This window comes from Chlorocebus sabaeus, chromosome 7 (assembly GCF_047675955.1).
Source record: "Chlorocebus sabaeus isolate Y175 chromosome 7, mChlSab1.0.hap1, whole genome shotgun sequence".
NCBI lineage: Eukaryota > Metazoa > Chordata > Mammalia > Primates > Cercopithecidae > Chlorocebus > Chlorocebus sabaeus.
In genome coordinates, this window is record NC_132910.1 from 38574245 (window position 1) to 38590850 (window position 16606).

Below are 16606 nucleotides of genomic sequence, written 5' to 3' on the forward strand. Positions count from 1 at the left end.
TTGTAATGAGAGATTTGATGTATGACTTATTTATTTTTTTTTTTTTCTGAGACCGAGGTGTCACTCTATCACCCAAGTTGGAGTGCACATGGCTCACTGCGGCCTCAAACTCCTGGGCTCGAGCAATCCCCACCTTAGCCTTCTGAGTAGCTGGGGCCACAGGCATGTGCCACCTCTCCTGGCTAATTTTTTACTTTTTTGTATCAATGAGGTATTGCTATGTTGCCCAGGCTGGACTTGAACTCCTGGGCTTAAAGAATTCTCCTGTGTTGGCCTTCCAAAGCTGAGATTATAGGCGTGAACCACCGTGTTGGTCCAATGTTTGACTTTTCAAGAGTTCACATGGGATTAAATGCTTGGCTAATGTGACCCAGCTGACTTCTTATCAAGGTGTAAAAATTGCAAATCAGTATATACTATATGTGATGTGATAACTTTCTCACATATAAATGTTTACTACATAATGTTTTTAAGTAAAAGAGAGAAATGGGCCTGTTATTCTAGTGCTTTGGAAGACTGAGGCAGGAAGATCACTGGAGGCCAGAAGTTTGAGGCTGCAGTGAGCTATTATCATGCTACTGCACTCCAGCCTGGGCAGCAGAGTGAGACCCTATCACACACAAAAGAGAGAAATCTCTTCTTGAATAAAAGTCATCTTTAGTTGAAAAATACGTCAAAACAAGGATAAAATGTGAGCCCACTAAAACTTAGTTTATTCATTAGCTGCCTTCTGCAGATACTTGATGAAATGATTTTTTACTCATTTCCTCCTGTTATTCCTTCTGTTATTCCTTAATAGAGTAGTTCACATACCAAAATGTGTCAGTTCTGTTTAAATTATACTATAATTACCATTAGAATATATTATAAAGATTTCTCAGCAGTTGGCAGTTGCCTGTTGGTTAATACTTGCTATTACCAAATTTCTAAATCCCACAAAAAAGTGAAGGTTGCTTTAAGAGTTAATTGTTATAGATCTTATAACTTGAGGAGGATGACCGGAACCTAAATTCTGGGTTTGGAGGGATTCGTTCCTCTGCAGGACAGTATTGTATGAGTGGGTGACTAACACAAAAGAATGATTTGTCATCATCAGTCAGTTAACACTTTTCTTTTTCCTTATTTTTAGCCTGAACCTCCAACAACAAACAAATGGCAGCTGGACAACTGGCTGACCAAAGTCAGCCAGCCCGCTGCACCACCAGAGGGTCCCGGCAGCACAGAGCCCCCACGGCGGCGCCCAGAGAGTAAGGGCAGCAGCGACGGTGCCACGAGTCAGGAGCGTTCTGAATCCAAAGATCCTCCCCCGAAAAGCTCCAGCAAAGCCCCCCGGGCCCCACCCGAAGCCCCCCACCCCGGAAAGAGGAGCTGTCAGAAGTCCCCGGCACAGCAGGAACCCCCACAGAGGCAAACTGTTGGAACCAAACAACCCAAAAAACCTGTCAAGGCCTCTGCCCGGGCGGATTCACGGGCCAGCCTGCAGGTGGAAAGGGAGGCGGGACTTCTTCCCTACGGCTCCAGAGACCAGACTTCCAAAGACAAGCCCAAGGTGAAGACGAAAGGACGGCCCCGGGCCGCAGCAAGCAAAGAGCCCAAGCCAGCAGTGCCCCCCTCCAGTGAGAAGAAGAAGCACAAGAGCTCCCTCCCTGCCCCCTCTAAGGCTCCCTCAGGCCCAGAACCCACAAAGGACAATGTGGGGGACAGGAGCCCTGAGCACTTTGCTCTTGTTCCCCTGACTCAGAGCCAGGGCCCGCTCCACAGTGGCGGCGGCAGCAGGACTAGTGGCTGCCGCCAAGCCGTGGTGGTCCAGGAGGACAGCCGCAAAGACAGACTCCCATTGCCTTTGAGAGACACCAAGCTGCTCTCACCGCTCAGGGACACTCCTCCCCCACAAAGCTTGGTGGTGAAGATCACCCTAGACCTGCTCTCTCGGATACCCCAGCCTCCTGGAAAGGGGAGCCGCCAGAGGAAAGCAGAAGATAAACAGCCGCCTGTAGGGAAGAAGCACAGTTCTGAGAAGAGGAGCTCAGACAGCTCAAGCAAGTTGGCCAAAAAGAGAAAGGTGAGTTCTGGGGAGACTGCCTTGACTCCAGTGTGGACCATCCTTGCTGTTGGCCTGATGGTATCTTTGATCTACCTTTGATTTAGGCCCAGTTGAGTTGTCTCACAAGTCTTTGCTTTGATTCGCTGTAGCCTTTGCGCCTTCTACCAGCGTTAGCTGTCTGGACTTTGCTTCTCATTCTGCATATGGGCATTAACACGTGTTGTGTCCCTTCATTGGTCTTGCTAGTTTAAAAAAGATGAGGCAGTCATTAAAAACGATAGCTTCTTTTAGGATAATGTAGCATCTAGGGCTGCCCCCACCCCCGCTCTTTTTTTTTTTTTTTTTTTTTTTTTTTTAAGGCAAGGTCTTGCTCTGTCGCCCAGGCTGGAGTGGTGTGATCTTGGCTCACTTCAGCCTCTACCTCTGGAGTGGAATGATCCTCCTACCTAAGCCTCCCGAGTAGCTAGGACCACAGGTGTGTGCCACCACGCCTGGCTAATTTTTGTATATTTTTTGTAGAGGTGGGGTTTCACCATGTTGGCCAGGCTGCTCTTGAACTCCTGAGCTCAAGTTATCCACCCGCCTCTGCCCAAGTGTTGGGACTACAGGTGTGAAACACGATGCCCAGTCTCATTTTCGTTTATTCTTATAACTGGCATTTACTACCTGGCCCATTAGGTTTTGCCCATTAGGTTAGAAATTGAGATATTATATTAATTGAAATGTTAATTCATATTCTGAATTATTAAAAGAACTGCTCTGTACAAATTTTACTCTCGTAGTAGGATCTTTTATACCAATATCACATCCATATTTTAACACATGACCATACAACACCTCATTACAGTTACTAACATATGGTTAGTGTCTCATTGAGTAATATAGGCTGATAATGGCACATTGCAAAGTGTTGACCACATCATTTTATTTATTATAATTTTGGAAGATTCTTTTGGATACAGAATGGACAGGGTAAAAAAAAAATTGCTGCATTATTTAAGATTGTCTGTTACTTGAACATGCTGCTATTTTAGACAGTCTCCTTTTATTTTGAATCATTGAGCTCTTGTTCTATTTGTTGCTTTTTCATGATGCTGAAAGATTAGTGAGCTTTTCTCCAGTAGCATTCCCAAGCCAAGTTGCCCAAGAATCAGAGACAAAGACACAAGAAGGGCCAACTCTCTCCTGCTGGGAAGGAAATAAAATTTTTAACACTCTTGTAAGTACATGAAAAACTTCTTACTCAGCTGTGGAAGTTGAACTAAGAATAACAAAGGGAAAAAATATTGTGAAGCCTGCTGTCATGTCTGAGATTTGACTGATTAATCCACTGGGTTAAAAATATAACCCGACTTTACCGAATAGTAAAGGGCGACTGCTTTCTTCAGAACCTCCTCGCAGCAGACTAGAGGATGTGTATTGCCACCACGTTTGCAGCAGGCAAGTTGAGTGGGATGGGATCCGTGCTAATGAGTGCTCTGTCTCAGCTAGAAGAGGGCATATTTTCATGCCAGAAACTTCTTTAAACTTTTTATATGGGATGGATTGGGGGGGGTGTGTGTGTGTGAGTGAGTGAAAGGTACAAAACTTTATGGAGAAAATTGTGATGGACCTGGTTAGGAAAAAGGTACCTGCATCTGATAACACCTGAGAAAACTTCAGGAACACACTCATGTAGCTCCCTGTCCTGGTAAATCTCTCACCTGTCTCCCAGCTGCTGTGGTCTTGTGTGGTCTCCAGTGCTGGCCGTCTGCATTAGCTGGGGTGGGGACAGGTATTCACTTCTGAAAGGATTACTTACCAGGTGGAAATGTTAGAACCTGGAGGATCCCCCAGAGAGCTCAGTCTAGTTCATACCCCAGTGCAAATCTAGAAGTGTTGCTTGAGGCCCTAGAAAGGGAAACTTCCAGCTCTCACTGTTGACTGTGGGATCTGTGCCCTCTAAAAGCCGTTCCCAGGTTTTGGCTGAGCACCTCTTGGGCAGCTCATTTATCTTTCTGTTTAGAGCATGAAGAAATAGTGATCCCTTCATCTTAATCGAGTGCATGATTTCTTCAAAAGGCTGTCAAGCTGCTGAGAGATCTGACCTGGGAAACAGTCGGCCTCTTTGGTACTGTCAGGATTGATGTCTGACCCACTGGTTCCAAACTCCGGCTACACATTACAGTCACCTGGGAGCCTTTAGCACTGATGACGGGAATCCCCAACCCCCACTGGTATTTAAAAAAATTCCTCTGGTAATCCTAGTGCCTGTCAGGGCTGGGAACCACTGAAGCAGAGCCGTACTACAGGGCCCAAGAGCATACAAAGCTAGTTATTTGGATCCAAAATTGGTCAAGTGTGCAGTATTTAGACATCATGATCTAGGCAAACAGAATTCCTGGCCTGAAATATGTCACTAGTTACAAACATTAGAAGCTTTCAGGTAAATAAATATAAAGAAACAGTCAACTGTATTCTTCTTCATCAGAGAATCGTGTGTCGTTTGGTTTAACTTCCTGCTGGATTCCAGGTGGGAGATGAGCATATTAATCTCATTATTTATTGTAGAGGACAGGTTGTCCCCCCTTCCTCATTAGTGCCCTGACTGCTTGTTCAGGGTTCTCTGCCCCTGGCCCTCTGACTGGCACGGTTGCTCCAGCAGGCACCAGTGTGTGGGCCTGCTCTCCATGGCAGAGACAGGGCTGTCAAGTTTGGGTACTGCTAACATTTGGATAATGAGGATATTTTTCATTTTCTTCATTTTAAGTGTGAACATTAGGAAAAGCTCTGTGAGCATATAGTCAGAGCAATAGAAGAACATGCTTGATCCCTCACATTAGTGGAATTTAGTGTTTTTATTTAAAGGCCTGTTAGAGTCTGTCCCTCTCTTGGCACAAAGTTTAGCAAATATTTTCTTTCAGAATATTTACAGATCCTTGAATCCACTTCAGACTTAAAAGTGTATGAAGATAATCATAAAGAGTTAATGGTGGCTAACATCTGTGATGAAGTCGTTAGACATGGCACTTATAGAAATGCACACACATTTTTTTTTTACTACTCTACAGCCGTGGGTAAGGAACAATGCATGAGGAAAAGTAGAGAAAACTGTGAGGGTAAATATGCATGACCTCATGTTGTGTTCTTTACATAAACTACTGAATTTCATCAGTCTGATTGCAGTTTAGATTTTCTAATACCAACTTATGTTTTCTTTTTAAAATTTTTTATTTTTAGCTTAGAGACTATTCTGTTAATTCATCTACTTATTTTTTAGAGACAGGGTCTCGCTCTATTGCCCAGGATGGAATGCAGTGGCATAGCTCACCAACCTCAAACTCCTGGGCTCAGGTGACCCTCCTGCCTCAGCCTCCTTAGTAGCTTGGACTACAGGCACATGCCACTGTACCCAGCTAATTTCTTTTTATTTTTTGTAGAGACGGGGTTTCACTTTGTTGCCCAGGCTGGTCTTGAACTCGGGACCTCCAGCAACCCTACCTATGCCTCCCAAAGCAGTGGAGGTACTGGTTGAGGGCAGTTGTCTGGCTCATTGGTGTTTTGAACAATGAATTGGACAAAATGCACAAAAAACCAAGGCAGTGAAAACAGAGATTTATTTTAAATGAAAGTATGCTCCGCAGGGTGGGAGCTGGCTGGAGCAAGAGGCTCGGGAACACTGGTTCTTCTGGGGTTTGTATGCCCTCTAGAGGTTTCCCATTGGTTCACTCTAGTGGCCCACGACTGGTCTGATTGATTGTAGGGGGTACCAATCAGAGTTACTTTCATTTTCCAGCTACCACACAGAAAAAGGAGGAGTTGAAAAGGGAGTAGCCTCTGATATCCAGTCAGTGTAGGTGGGCCTAAGGTTCCCTGCCTTCAGACCCTGTTCTCCTGCCTCACTGGGGTTACAAGCATGAGCCACCATGCCTGGCCTATATTTTCTTCTTTAGAATTCTTTTTTTTTTTTTTTTTTTTTTTTTTTTTTTTGAGACGGAGTCTCGCTCTGTAGCCCAGGCTGGAGTGCGGTGGCCGGATCTCAGCTCACTGCAAGCTCCGCCTCCCGGGCTTACGCCATTCTCCAGCCTCAGCCTCCCAAGTAGCTGGGACTACAGGCGCCCGCCACCTTGCCCGGCTAGGTTTTTTTTGTATTTTTTAGTAGAGACGGGGTTTCACCGTATTATCCAGGATGGTCTCGATCTCTTGACCTCGTGATCCGCCCGTCTCAGCCTCCCAAAGTGCTGGGATTACAGGCTTGAGCCACCGAGCCCGGCCTCTTCTTTAGAATTCTTAAACCAAGCTTAATTTTTTCTAGATTTGGAAGAAAAGTTGAACTCAAGAACTACAATATATATATACAGTAATATGCAACCAGGCCAGTGCAATTGGGAGCCTTCTAAAAATGTACCTAGCTGGGCACAGTGGCTCACGTTTGTAATCCCAGCCCTTTGAGAGGCTGAGGCGGGTGGATTGCTTGAGCCCAGGAGTTCAAGACCAGCCTGGGCAACTCTGTGAGACCCCATCTCTGGGGGGAAAAAAAAAATTTTTTTTTTTTTTTTTTAATTAGCCAGGCGCAATGGTGCATGCCTGAGGTCCCAGCTACTCAGGAAGCTGTGGTGGGAGGATCACTTGAGTCCAGGAGTTAAAGGTTGCAGTGAGCTGTTGAGTCACTGCACTCCAGTATGGGCAACAGAGTAAGACTCTGTCTCTAAAAAAAGTAAAATAAACACCTAACGTGCATAGAGCTACATGTGTGAGCCCTGCATTGTTCTAGGAGCTCATGGAGATAATTCCTCACTTCATTCAGTCATCTTATAGATTCCTTTCAAATGAAGGATAGTCTGTCTTGTCATTTAGATGAATAACTGAATAAGGAGGTGCATTCATTCAAGTCTTTCTTTTTCTTTTTCTAAATAATTGCTTTGCCGACCAAGACACTTTAACTTTTTTGGGAAAGACATTCCAGTGCTATCGTGTGTGTGTTTTGAGGAGTGAGGAAGGGAAGTGTTGATGTGTAAGAGGAAAATGCAGCTTTATTGCAGGGAATGATTGGTTCAGTCCTTCCCTTCCATCCAAGATCTGACTGTCTTTTCTTGGTTTATTGCTTCAGATCAGCACCCCTGGTTATCTTTCAAAATGAAAGCTCATCCCTTCTGCTTGACTAAGGCCACTTACATCTAAATTTCTCCATGCCTGTTAGTTACCCTGAGGAGAGCACCACAGCCATATGCATGTGATAGCTTAGGCTGTTCTGAATCATCCGTTCCCTCACCAAAGAGAAAAGTGGATGAATTTCCCTTTTCTGTAGCACTCATCCCAGTGAACACAACCTGTTTGCACAGCAAGTCCCTGGGCCTGATCTTGGTGCAAACTTAAATTGATGTCCCTTGTGTCTTTTTCGTATTGAATCTCCTTCTGAGGCGAATCACAGGGAAGTCCCTAAATTTCCCCAAAGACTGCTTCTCCAGTTTTCTGTGTTCCATGTGCTACCAAGCTCATTTGCTTCCCTTTGGAAGAAGATAATAGAGCCTTAGAATTTAAGTGTGGAAAGAACCTTAGTGGTCCCTTGATCAGCTGCCACCTTTTATAGATGAGATCCAGAAAGGCACTAACATGGCTTGGCTGCTGAGTAAAAATAGATCTGCAGCCCAGGCATGCTGTCTCCTCCCAGTGCGGTGATCTTTCCTCTTTTTCACACGTGTTTCTGCGTACAAGTGTCTGTCGGGAGGATTCTCAAGAGGCGCACAAGGTCGGCGTACTGGCTCTGATGCGGGTGAATAAGGCAGTTACCACGTCAGCCCTGGCTTGGTTCCTCCAGGGCCCCCACCGTTGCCACTCAGTACCACAGACATTCCTACTCCACTTTAGCTCCTCCTGCAGATGCTCCCATCTTCCTCCGCAGCCAAGCTCCTGGTTAACTACATCTTTCCATCTGCTGGAATCTCTGTGGCCCCAAATAAGTGTCAGTTCTGGAAAAAGTCCCCTTTTCCCTGCTTCCTCCAAGTGTCTGCTGGGTGAGCCAGCTGCAGGGCAGCGCAGCCCGCCGAGAGGCTTTCCCTGACGGAAACTGACTCGGCCCCTTGCGAGCCCATGTCTTCCTTTTATGGCCTTCACTCTTGCCCTGTGCTCCACTGTGGGTGGAGCAGCATCTGGCAGATGATCAGGGCTGCCTGACCCAACAGGTTAAGAAAAGCAAACAAGTCTGTGAGGACCAATTTGTCAGCCGGCAGCCTCCCTTTGTGGAAGGTGAGGCACCGTCCTTCAGACACTTAACCTAGTAGAAAAAGAATTTCTGAAACCCATACCTTAAGCCAGATTCCCTGAAGTGGGGGTGACCTGGGGGATAAACCACAGGGCAAAGGGACTTCTTTTTCCTCCTGAAGAGAGAGTATCACTCTCATCTGAATGGCTTCTTGACCCAGAAAAATCTAAAGAACACCGTGCCTCCTGTTTTTGGCAGGTCTTGGTCTTGGAATTTTGGTCTGCATTTCCGCTTAGCCAGTATTGCATGGCTCCCAGTTAATGACCCTTTCCTACATCTATCCACTTAAAGTTGTAGTGCAGTCCTGCACCCAGTGACCTCAGCTGTGTCCCTGAGCTGTTAAGCTGAATTTCTGTGCCACTGACAAATACCGAGTGCCTACTCCGGGGAAGCCTCTGTGACTGTTCCAGAGAGAAGATGACAAAGTTCCAAGTGCATAGTGTACAAAAAAATACTAACCTCATGCCCGCTGGCTTGATTTCAACAGTTAAGCAAAATCAACAGAAGGGGATTTTTGCTTTAAAGTTTGATGGCTTGCTTTCTACCAGCTTACAGAATAGTATCTGCTTCTAGGTTGCTAAATATCAATATAAAGCATATTATTCCAGTAAGTGCCAATGCAGTTGTTAGATGCTGGCGCTGAAGTTAGTGCTCGCTGGTTTCTCTCTTGTTGGCTGTCTACTTGAGTCACCGATTGGCACAGCCAGAGCTATAACCAGTCTGTGAGGATTGATTTGCCCTGACTTGTATCTTCATATGTGGTTTATAAGGTCTGCCAGATTGGCTTATAGTCCCAACCAGCATGTCCTAAGCAAAATGAAACTATACGAACAAAAATCATCTCTCATTCCTAGACTTTGGTGTTTTCTTTAAGAAGTAGCCTTGTTAATGCTTAGTTTTGCCTTGGGGGCCTTAATGTGTCGTTAACTGCCTGGAAATACCTTTCATTGAAGACAGTATATTTTACTACCTCATGTTCAATTTAGTATCCATCTGTATATTTTAGCAAATTTTGACTTTTCAAAGACAAAGTTTCCGTCTTGTAATGTTTCTTGGGCCGGTTATACTTCCTTTCATCTAAAACTCACTACAGTTCACTGGGCCGTTTGGTAACAGGGTAACCTGGGCATAATTAGGTGCTTGATTGACAAAGGAGTTACCAGTACCAGAAGTCAGGTTCTATTTTAACCCCATCATTTCCAATTGATTATTTTTCTCTCCACCATTATTCACTGTCTCTCAAGCGTTGCCACTGTGAGTTGTTGAACGGAGGTTTGTATGCTGCGCAGAGCCCTGTCGCAATGCCCCACAAGCTTCTTGTGGCGTGTGGCAGCACCTTTAACCTCTAAATTGCGCTCCAGGATCTGCTATAAGTCCATGCTTGCAGGAGAAACAGCTGTGTAGAGTTTCCTATTGCATTTCATTTGTGGGTTTAGAACTTGGTTGCTCATTTCATGTATTATCTCCTTTTTCAGTCCTTCAAGGTACATTTTTCCAACTTCTCTAATGAATGATTACATTTCTGAGTAGCTGATCTGTTTGTATCTTATCTAAGCAGTATATTTATAATTCCTTCTTTGCATTGGCTAATCTGATTAGTAGTTCAGAATTAGTAGTTCAGAACCCAATTTGCAGATTATCTATAGCAAACTCTGAAGAACTGTGCTGTCAAGTAGACATACAGTATAAGCCACATATGTAATTTAAACTTTTCTGATACCACATTAAAAACTGTAAAAAGGGGAGGAAATGGAAAATTAGTAAAAAAAAAAAAAAAAAAAAAAAAAATTCTTTTTGAGACAGAGTCTCATTCTGATGCCCAGGCTGGAGTGTAGTGGCGCAATCTCAGCTCACTGCAACCTCCACCTCCTGGGTTCTAGTGATTCTTGTGCCTCAGCTTCCTGAGTACCTGGGACTACAGGCGCCCACTACCACACTCAGCTCATTTTTGTATTTTTAGTAGAGATAGAGTTTCACCATGTTGGCCAGACTGGTCTTGAACTCCTGAGCTCAAGTCATCCATCCACCTTGGCCTCCCGAAGTGCTGGGATTACAGGCATGAGCCACCACGCCCAACCTAACATTTTAATAATTATATCTAATCCAGTATACCTAAAAGATTATTCAACTCCCAAAATATGTATGTCTGTTATATATCAATAAAAAAATCACTTAACATAAAAATATTACATTCCCCTTTTTGTACTAGGTCTTTTTTTCAGATTAACACCATTCAAGTTCAGGTGCTCCCTAGATCTAGCTGTGGCTGCCAGATGGTAGCGTGCAGGACAGTGAGAACTGAGAGCCTTCCGAGGATACAAGCCTGCACTTGGCCTTAATTTCTCTCTTCCTCCTGTATTTTCCCTTCTTATCGTTTTTACTTGTGCACATACTGCAAGATTAAAAACAGGTATCTTTGTAAGCTACTCTCAAGCCGTTTTGAAACAAGGCACTGCATAAATGAATAAAAGTGTTTTTTCCAAAGGAGTCTCTGAAGGGCTGGATGGATGTGCAAATGCGGGCACACTGATTTGTAGGATGCCAACAGAAGGGAATTTTTTTTTTTTTTCTGTGTTCTATTATTTTGTATGGAGCCAGACTGCTTATTGGTGTCTGGGCAGATTTTGAGCCTACACATCTTAAATTATTCATTTTTTTCTTAAACTCAGGAGGAGAGGAAGACACAGTGGTGAAAATTGGGGCCTCCTGCAGTTAATTTGAAGATTTTTTTTTTTTAAGAGAGGATTTCAGGTTTGTTAGGGATTGTCCTAAATTGACTGGCGTCCCAGATTTCTAACTTGGTGACCTGACACTTGGGAGGTTTGGTTCTAAATGCACGTGAGAATTAACTGAAGGGCCTCACCCGTCACTTACCTGCCACCTGCTAGACAGTGTGTGGGCTTCCTCCTGAACCCAGAGCCGTGGGAAGGAGGCTGGCAGGGAGTCTGCACATCCGACTCCTTAGATAGCTGGTGTATGTGCTAACAAGTGAGGCACGAGAATACCACAGAGACTTCGTCATGAAGAATTCTGTGTTGTTTTAATGATTAAATGTATTTAGCGCTTTAGTTGGTATAAATGGATGCTTTGGAGGTACTTAAATTCTTTTTTCTTTTTTTTTTTAAAAACCCTACTTTCAAGGTAACAAGTTAGAGATACTTAAATTCAGTAGTGACAGATTCCCTTTTCCTTACTTCCACTAAAATATTTGCAGTCTTTTCACTTTTTTTTGGAAAATAGAAACATGTTTCTATATATGGAGCGATAAAAAGTATAAAAAAAATTGTATCAGTGGAGGGGAAAAAAATGTTAGCTAGAATCCCAGAGCAACTATTTCTATTGTTGTTGTGTATCTTTGTGGTCCTTTCTATAAAATACACAGGGGATTTTGTAGACTGTTTCCTTTCAACATTATACTTATTTTTCAGTAGAAAATAAAGTAAGCTTTAAGTAGTCCATTTTGAATTTTATATGAACAATAAACTAGTGGATGTAAGTGGATGGTTCTTTTGAAAGAAGTTGGAGGAAACCTCATAAAAAATCATCTCTATATTATTTGATGTAAATATGCATGTTTCATGGATTCTTTTCTATTTAGAAAAACATCAGTGGTCTGTTGAAGTCTACTTGCCTGGATTGTCTGTTACTTTAGACATCTTCCTTTTCCTGCATGGGAGGAATGGTTTTTCTTTATGCAAAAAATTCTGTCTCAATAGAAATCATGTCAAATCTACATTGTCCCCTGCCCACTCCGCATCACACTCACACACACACACACACACACACACACACACACACACACGGTAAGTACTGATAGGGTTGCTGTGCGTACAGAAATGTCTCCAAAGGTTAATTTACCCTCTTTGCCTTTTCTATCTTTTCTTTTCTGTTTTGTCTGTACTATTATGTTCGCAATAATTTGCTTTGCTGATTATACTGTAATAACAGGGTGAAGCAGAAAGAGACTGTGATAACAAGAAAATCAGACTGGAGAAGGAAATCAAATCACAGTCGTCTTCATCTTCATCTTCATCCTCCCACAAAGAATCTTCTAAAGCAAAGTGAGTATAGAGATTAGCAGCCACCTCATCTCTACGGGGATCAACACTTCTTGGGTCTTGACAGAGCAAAGACATTTTTCTTCTGCAGTAGAATCAGTGGATTAATAAAGTCAAGCTCATTTGGACAATGTATTAAGTTTGTTTTTGTTTCTTGCATCCTTGAGGACCTTACAGGAATTAACAATTCATGTGGCAGCAAATTTGGATTTATCAGAAACATTTTCAGTATGGATAATTTCTTTAGACATCTGGATTTTTTTTTTCCCTAAGGGAAAGTAAGAAAGGTACCATTATTTCTACTTTGCAGAATTGGAAACAAAGACACAGAGAAAATGACTTGTCCAAAGTCAAATAATTCTTAGTGTTGGAGCCAGCATTTGGACTCTGGGAGCCTGTGTTCAGTGCTGCTTCTTGTAGAGATGACTAAGAATCTGTCGGGCAACTCAGTGTCTGTTGCCGGGAAGAGGGGTGGCAAGTGAGAGGTGGGAGTGCCAGAAAGACGTAAATCTAACAAGCAACTATTATTTACTCTGATTTACTCAAGAAATTGCTTCAAAAAATGTCCTGGCACAAACAAGTGCATAATGTCACCATGTGGGAACCGACAGAGATGGGGAAGGCTCAGATGTGGAGGGTGCGGCTCCACTTGCCTTCTCGTCAGGGAAAGGCCTGGGTTGGGAAGCAGCTGAAGCAAGCGTTCGGAATGATTGGGGAAAGTCAGGACCATTGACAGACTCTGCAGGCTTAGACATTATACAGCTTCATTTATCACTAATGGGTAGGGCTAGATTTTTGAAAGGCCTCAAAAAGTCCCTGAAGTTTGGCCTGTTTACAACACAGTTTCATGCTTTGTGATAGCCAGTTCGTAACTAAACAACGAAGCCAAGTGATGTGTGCTTTGCCTCCCCTTAGTTTTACGTGATGTTTCACTCCAGACCCTCCAGGCCCTCCTCAGACTCCTCAAAGAAGGAAATGCTTCCCCCGCCACCTGTGTCCTCATCCTCCCAGAAGCCAGCCAAGCCTGCACATAAGAGGTCAAAGCGGGAAGCAGACACCTGTGGCCAGGACCCTCCCAAAAGTGCCAGCAGTACCAAGAGCAACCACAAAGACTCTTCCACTCCCAAGCACAGAAGAGTAGAGGGGAAGGGCTCCAGAAGCTCCTCGGAGCACAAGGTGAGCGGCGGCGGCCATTGTGTAAGGTGGGATGCATTGCTGTACCTTTACGTTCCCAAAGAAGACGAGTTCCTAATGATGGCACTTCACAACTGTCCATTGCTTTTAATAAGGCAATTGTTTGTGTTTAAAATGCTAGTTTTTGGAGGGAGAGTAAAAGGTAGTTAATAATACACAAAGATTTAGGTGTCAGTTTATTATTCTTATAGTGATTTCAGAGGTGAAAAATCAAAATAGATTTTTGTGCTGGTTTTTGATTGGGTGTTTTACAGTAAGAAATTGTTCCCCTGTGTAGTTGTGCTTTGAATATTTGATCTCAGATACTTTCATTCTAGGTTATAATGGGGGAAAATGATCCACTTTCTCAAATAAAAGTTCCTCTTCCTGTTAATCTGGGTGGAGTGGGGTGGTGTGTTTGGATTGACTAAGAGAAAATGTTATGTGTGGCTTTGTGAGTTCTCTGATCTCTTGGACATTCTTGCCTTTTTGAGTCCCCAGTTCAGTCAGAACCACCGCTTCAGTTGAATCTGTAGCTGAGGAAGTGTTTAACCAGGGTCGATTGTGCATTGTTTGATTTACTCTTTTTTGAAACTACTCTTTTGAGGTATTTAAGAGGATTGGTACTTTTAGGACAGTGGTCTTCAATGTTAGAGTGTAATCTGTATACTGATTTTATTTTTTTAAAGGGTTCTTCCGGAGATACTGCAAATCCTTTTCCAGTGCCTTCTTTGCCAAATGGTAACTCTAAACCAGGGAAGCCTCAAGTGAAGTTTGACAAGTAAGACTTCAGATGCTTGCTTCTTGCTCTTTTTTGTTTGTTTTAGATTTTTTTTCCCCCCCCGCAAAGATGGAGTCTCACTCTGTCACTCAGGCTGGAGTGTAGTGGCACGATCTCGGCTCACTGCAACCTCCACCTCCCGGGTTCAAGTGATTCTCCTGCTTCAGTCTCCCAAGTAGTTGGGACTACAGGCATGAGCATTCACGCCTGGCTAACTTTTTTTGTATTTTTAGTAGAGACAGGTTTCACCGTGTTGGTCAAGCTGGTCTCGAACTCCTGACCTCAAATGATCCGCCTGCCTCGGCCTCCCAAAGTGCTGGGATTACAGGCGTGAGTCACTGCACCCAGCCACTTTTTGCTCTTTCTTCCTCCATTTTCTCCTCTCCTTATTTCCACTTCTCCTTCTTTGTTTACCCTCTGCCCTCCCCTTGCTGTCCTCCCATCCTTTTTCTCTCTTGGTCTTAAGTTATCTTGCCCTGTCTAGTAATCTTTGGCTCATATAACCTGTCCCTGGTTTTTCTTCTTCTTTTTCAGACAACAAGCAGACCTTCACATGAGGGAGGCAAAAAAGTTGAAGCAAAAAGCAGAGTTAATGGTTAGTATTGGCTCTTTATCTCTTTGGTAGAATGTATTGTCATAGTAAAAAGGGTTTTTTGGTAGTCTCCATTCTACTGTATTCCCTATCACTCAGCGTATGTGTGGTAGAAAGAAGGGGGCGCAGCAGGCGCAGGAGAAAGGAGTGTGTGGGCCCTACCGTTGGCCACAACGTACGCACGCAGCAAAATCAGGACCTTAATGATTAAGCGGTAGGTGGTTCTTGGGGGTATTATTTTCTTTGGCTCCACTGATTCAGTCTGATTATGGGCAGATACATAGAGGACCTAGTCACACGTTTTACATCTAAGTCAGTGAAAGATAATCTACCTGCTGGTGATTTAATGCATAGGTGCCTTTTTATTCCACTGCATCAATTCCTTGGATGTGAAAAATGAGTCCTGCTATTGAAACTCAGTCAACGTGTGTTCACTCTAAGACATTTCACAAGGCAGGGAAGCCTGTTTACATTCCAAAATTATCTTAAAGCCTTGAGAGGCTGACCCAAAGGAAGGGTTGAGCTAGGCTATTAGATGAGATTTTAAGATGAAGGTAATAATTATACTGTTGGTAAACATGCTTTAAAGCCATGAATTCTCTTTACCTATTGGCTTTTGGACTTTCTGAAAGATGGTGGTTTTGTAGTTCATTGTGTACATAATTATGCTTTTACATCACTACTGCAATAAATATAATGAAATAATATTTGCCCTTTGTCATGTGTAGATATCCAAGACTCTGGGGCTTTTGCTTATGTAGTGAGTCCCTAAACCTAAATCCCCACAAATGCAAAAATGCGAAAACCTCCCTGGAAAGCCGTATGTTGAACTTTGTTACACAGAGGAAGGGCATGAGTTGACTTTTTTGGTCCACATGTAAACCTAATCACACATTTCAGACACCCACAGGGGTCTGAATCAGATTGATTTACCAACAAGATCCTGGCCTGGCTCTCTTCAACCCTCATCTGTAGACCTGTATCTCTTCTGAGACTCTTTCATCAGATACCCTTGCATTAGGCAAAATGTTGATTCTTTACCATGCTGAATTCTGTAAGATAGTCAAATACAGGCCTCTCTAGCCCTGTCCCTAAAACTACCCTGTACCAGGGTGACCTAAGTCAGATTAAGCATCTGAGATTGGCCAGGCGTGGTGGCTCATGCCTATTATCTCAGCACTTTGGGAAGCCGAGGTGGGTGGATCACGAGGTCAGGAGATCGAGACCATCCTGGCTAACACGGTGAAACCCCGTCTCTACTAAAAAATGCAAAAAATTAGCTGGGCCCGGTGGTAGGCGCCTATAGTCCCAGCTGCTAGGGAGGCTGAGGCAGGAGAATTGCTTGAACCTGGGAAGCGGAGCTTGCAGTGAGCCGAGATAGCGCCACTGCACTCCAGCCTGGGTGACAGAGCAAAAAAAAAAAAAAGAATCTGAGATTGTACCAAGCAGTGGTTTCAGCAGCTTCCAGTTTACCAAGCTTGTTACTGAAACTGTATGAATCTTTGGAGTTTTGGAAAGAGTAAATATTTCGCACTGTCAGCCAGTTATCTAAAGCTTACCTTGACATTGGACACTTTCAGTACTAGATTCCGCGTTATTCAAAGGAGTAACAGTCATACTCTGGGGAACTTTGTTTTTAATCTATTCATATGCATACATTCTTTCTCCTTACCTAAGGTGACTGTACATCCCAGTGTGCCAGGACAGTCCTAGTTTG

General features: G+C 43.6%; 1 protein-coding gene across 4 annotated transcripts in view; it reads left to right on the forward strand.

Moving 5' to 3' along the window:
- AFF1 (ALF transcription elongation factor 1) overlaps positions 1-16606 on the forward strand; it is a 207818-nt gene that overhangs the window by 179321 nt on the left and 11891 nt on the right. For all 4 annotated transcript variants that reach the window (XM_007999174.3, XM_007999175.3, XM_073017473.1 and 1 more), the window contains 5 exons: positions 1130-2062; positions 12234-12346; positions 13282-13519; positions 14206-14297; positions 14832-14892. In XM_007999174.3, the coding sequence (XP_007997365.1) occupies positions 1130-2062; positions 12234-12346; positions 13282-13519; positions 14206-14297; positions 14832-14892 (1437 nt within the window). The remainder of the gene's footprint in view (positions 1-1129; positions 2063-12233; positions 12347-13281; positions 13520-14205; positions 14298-14831; positions 14893-16606) is intronic.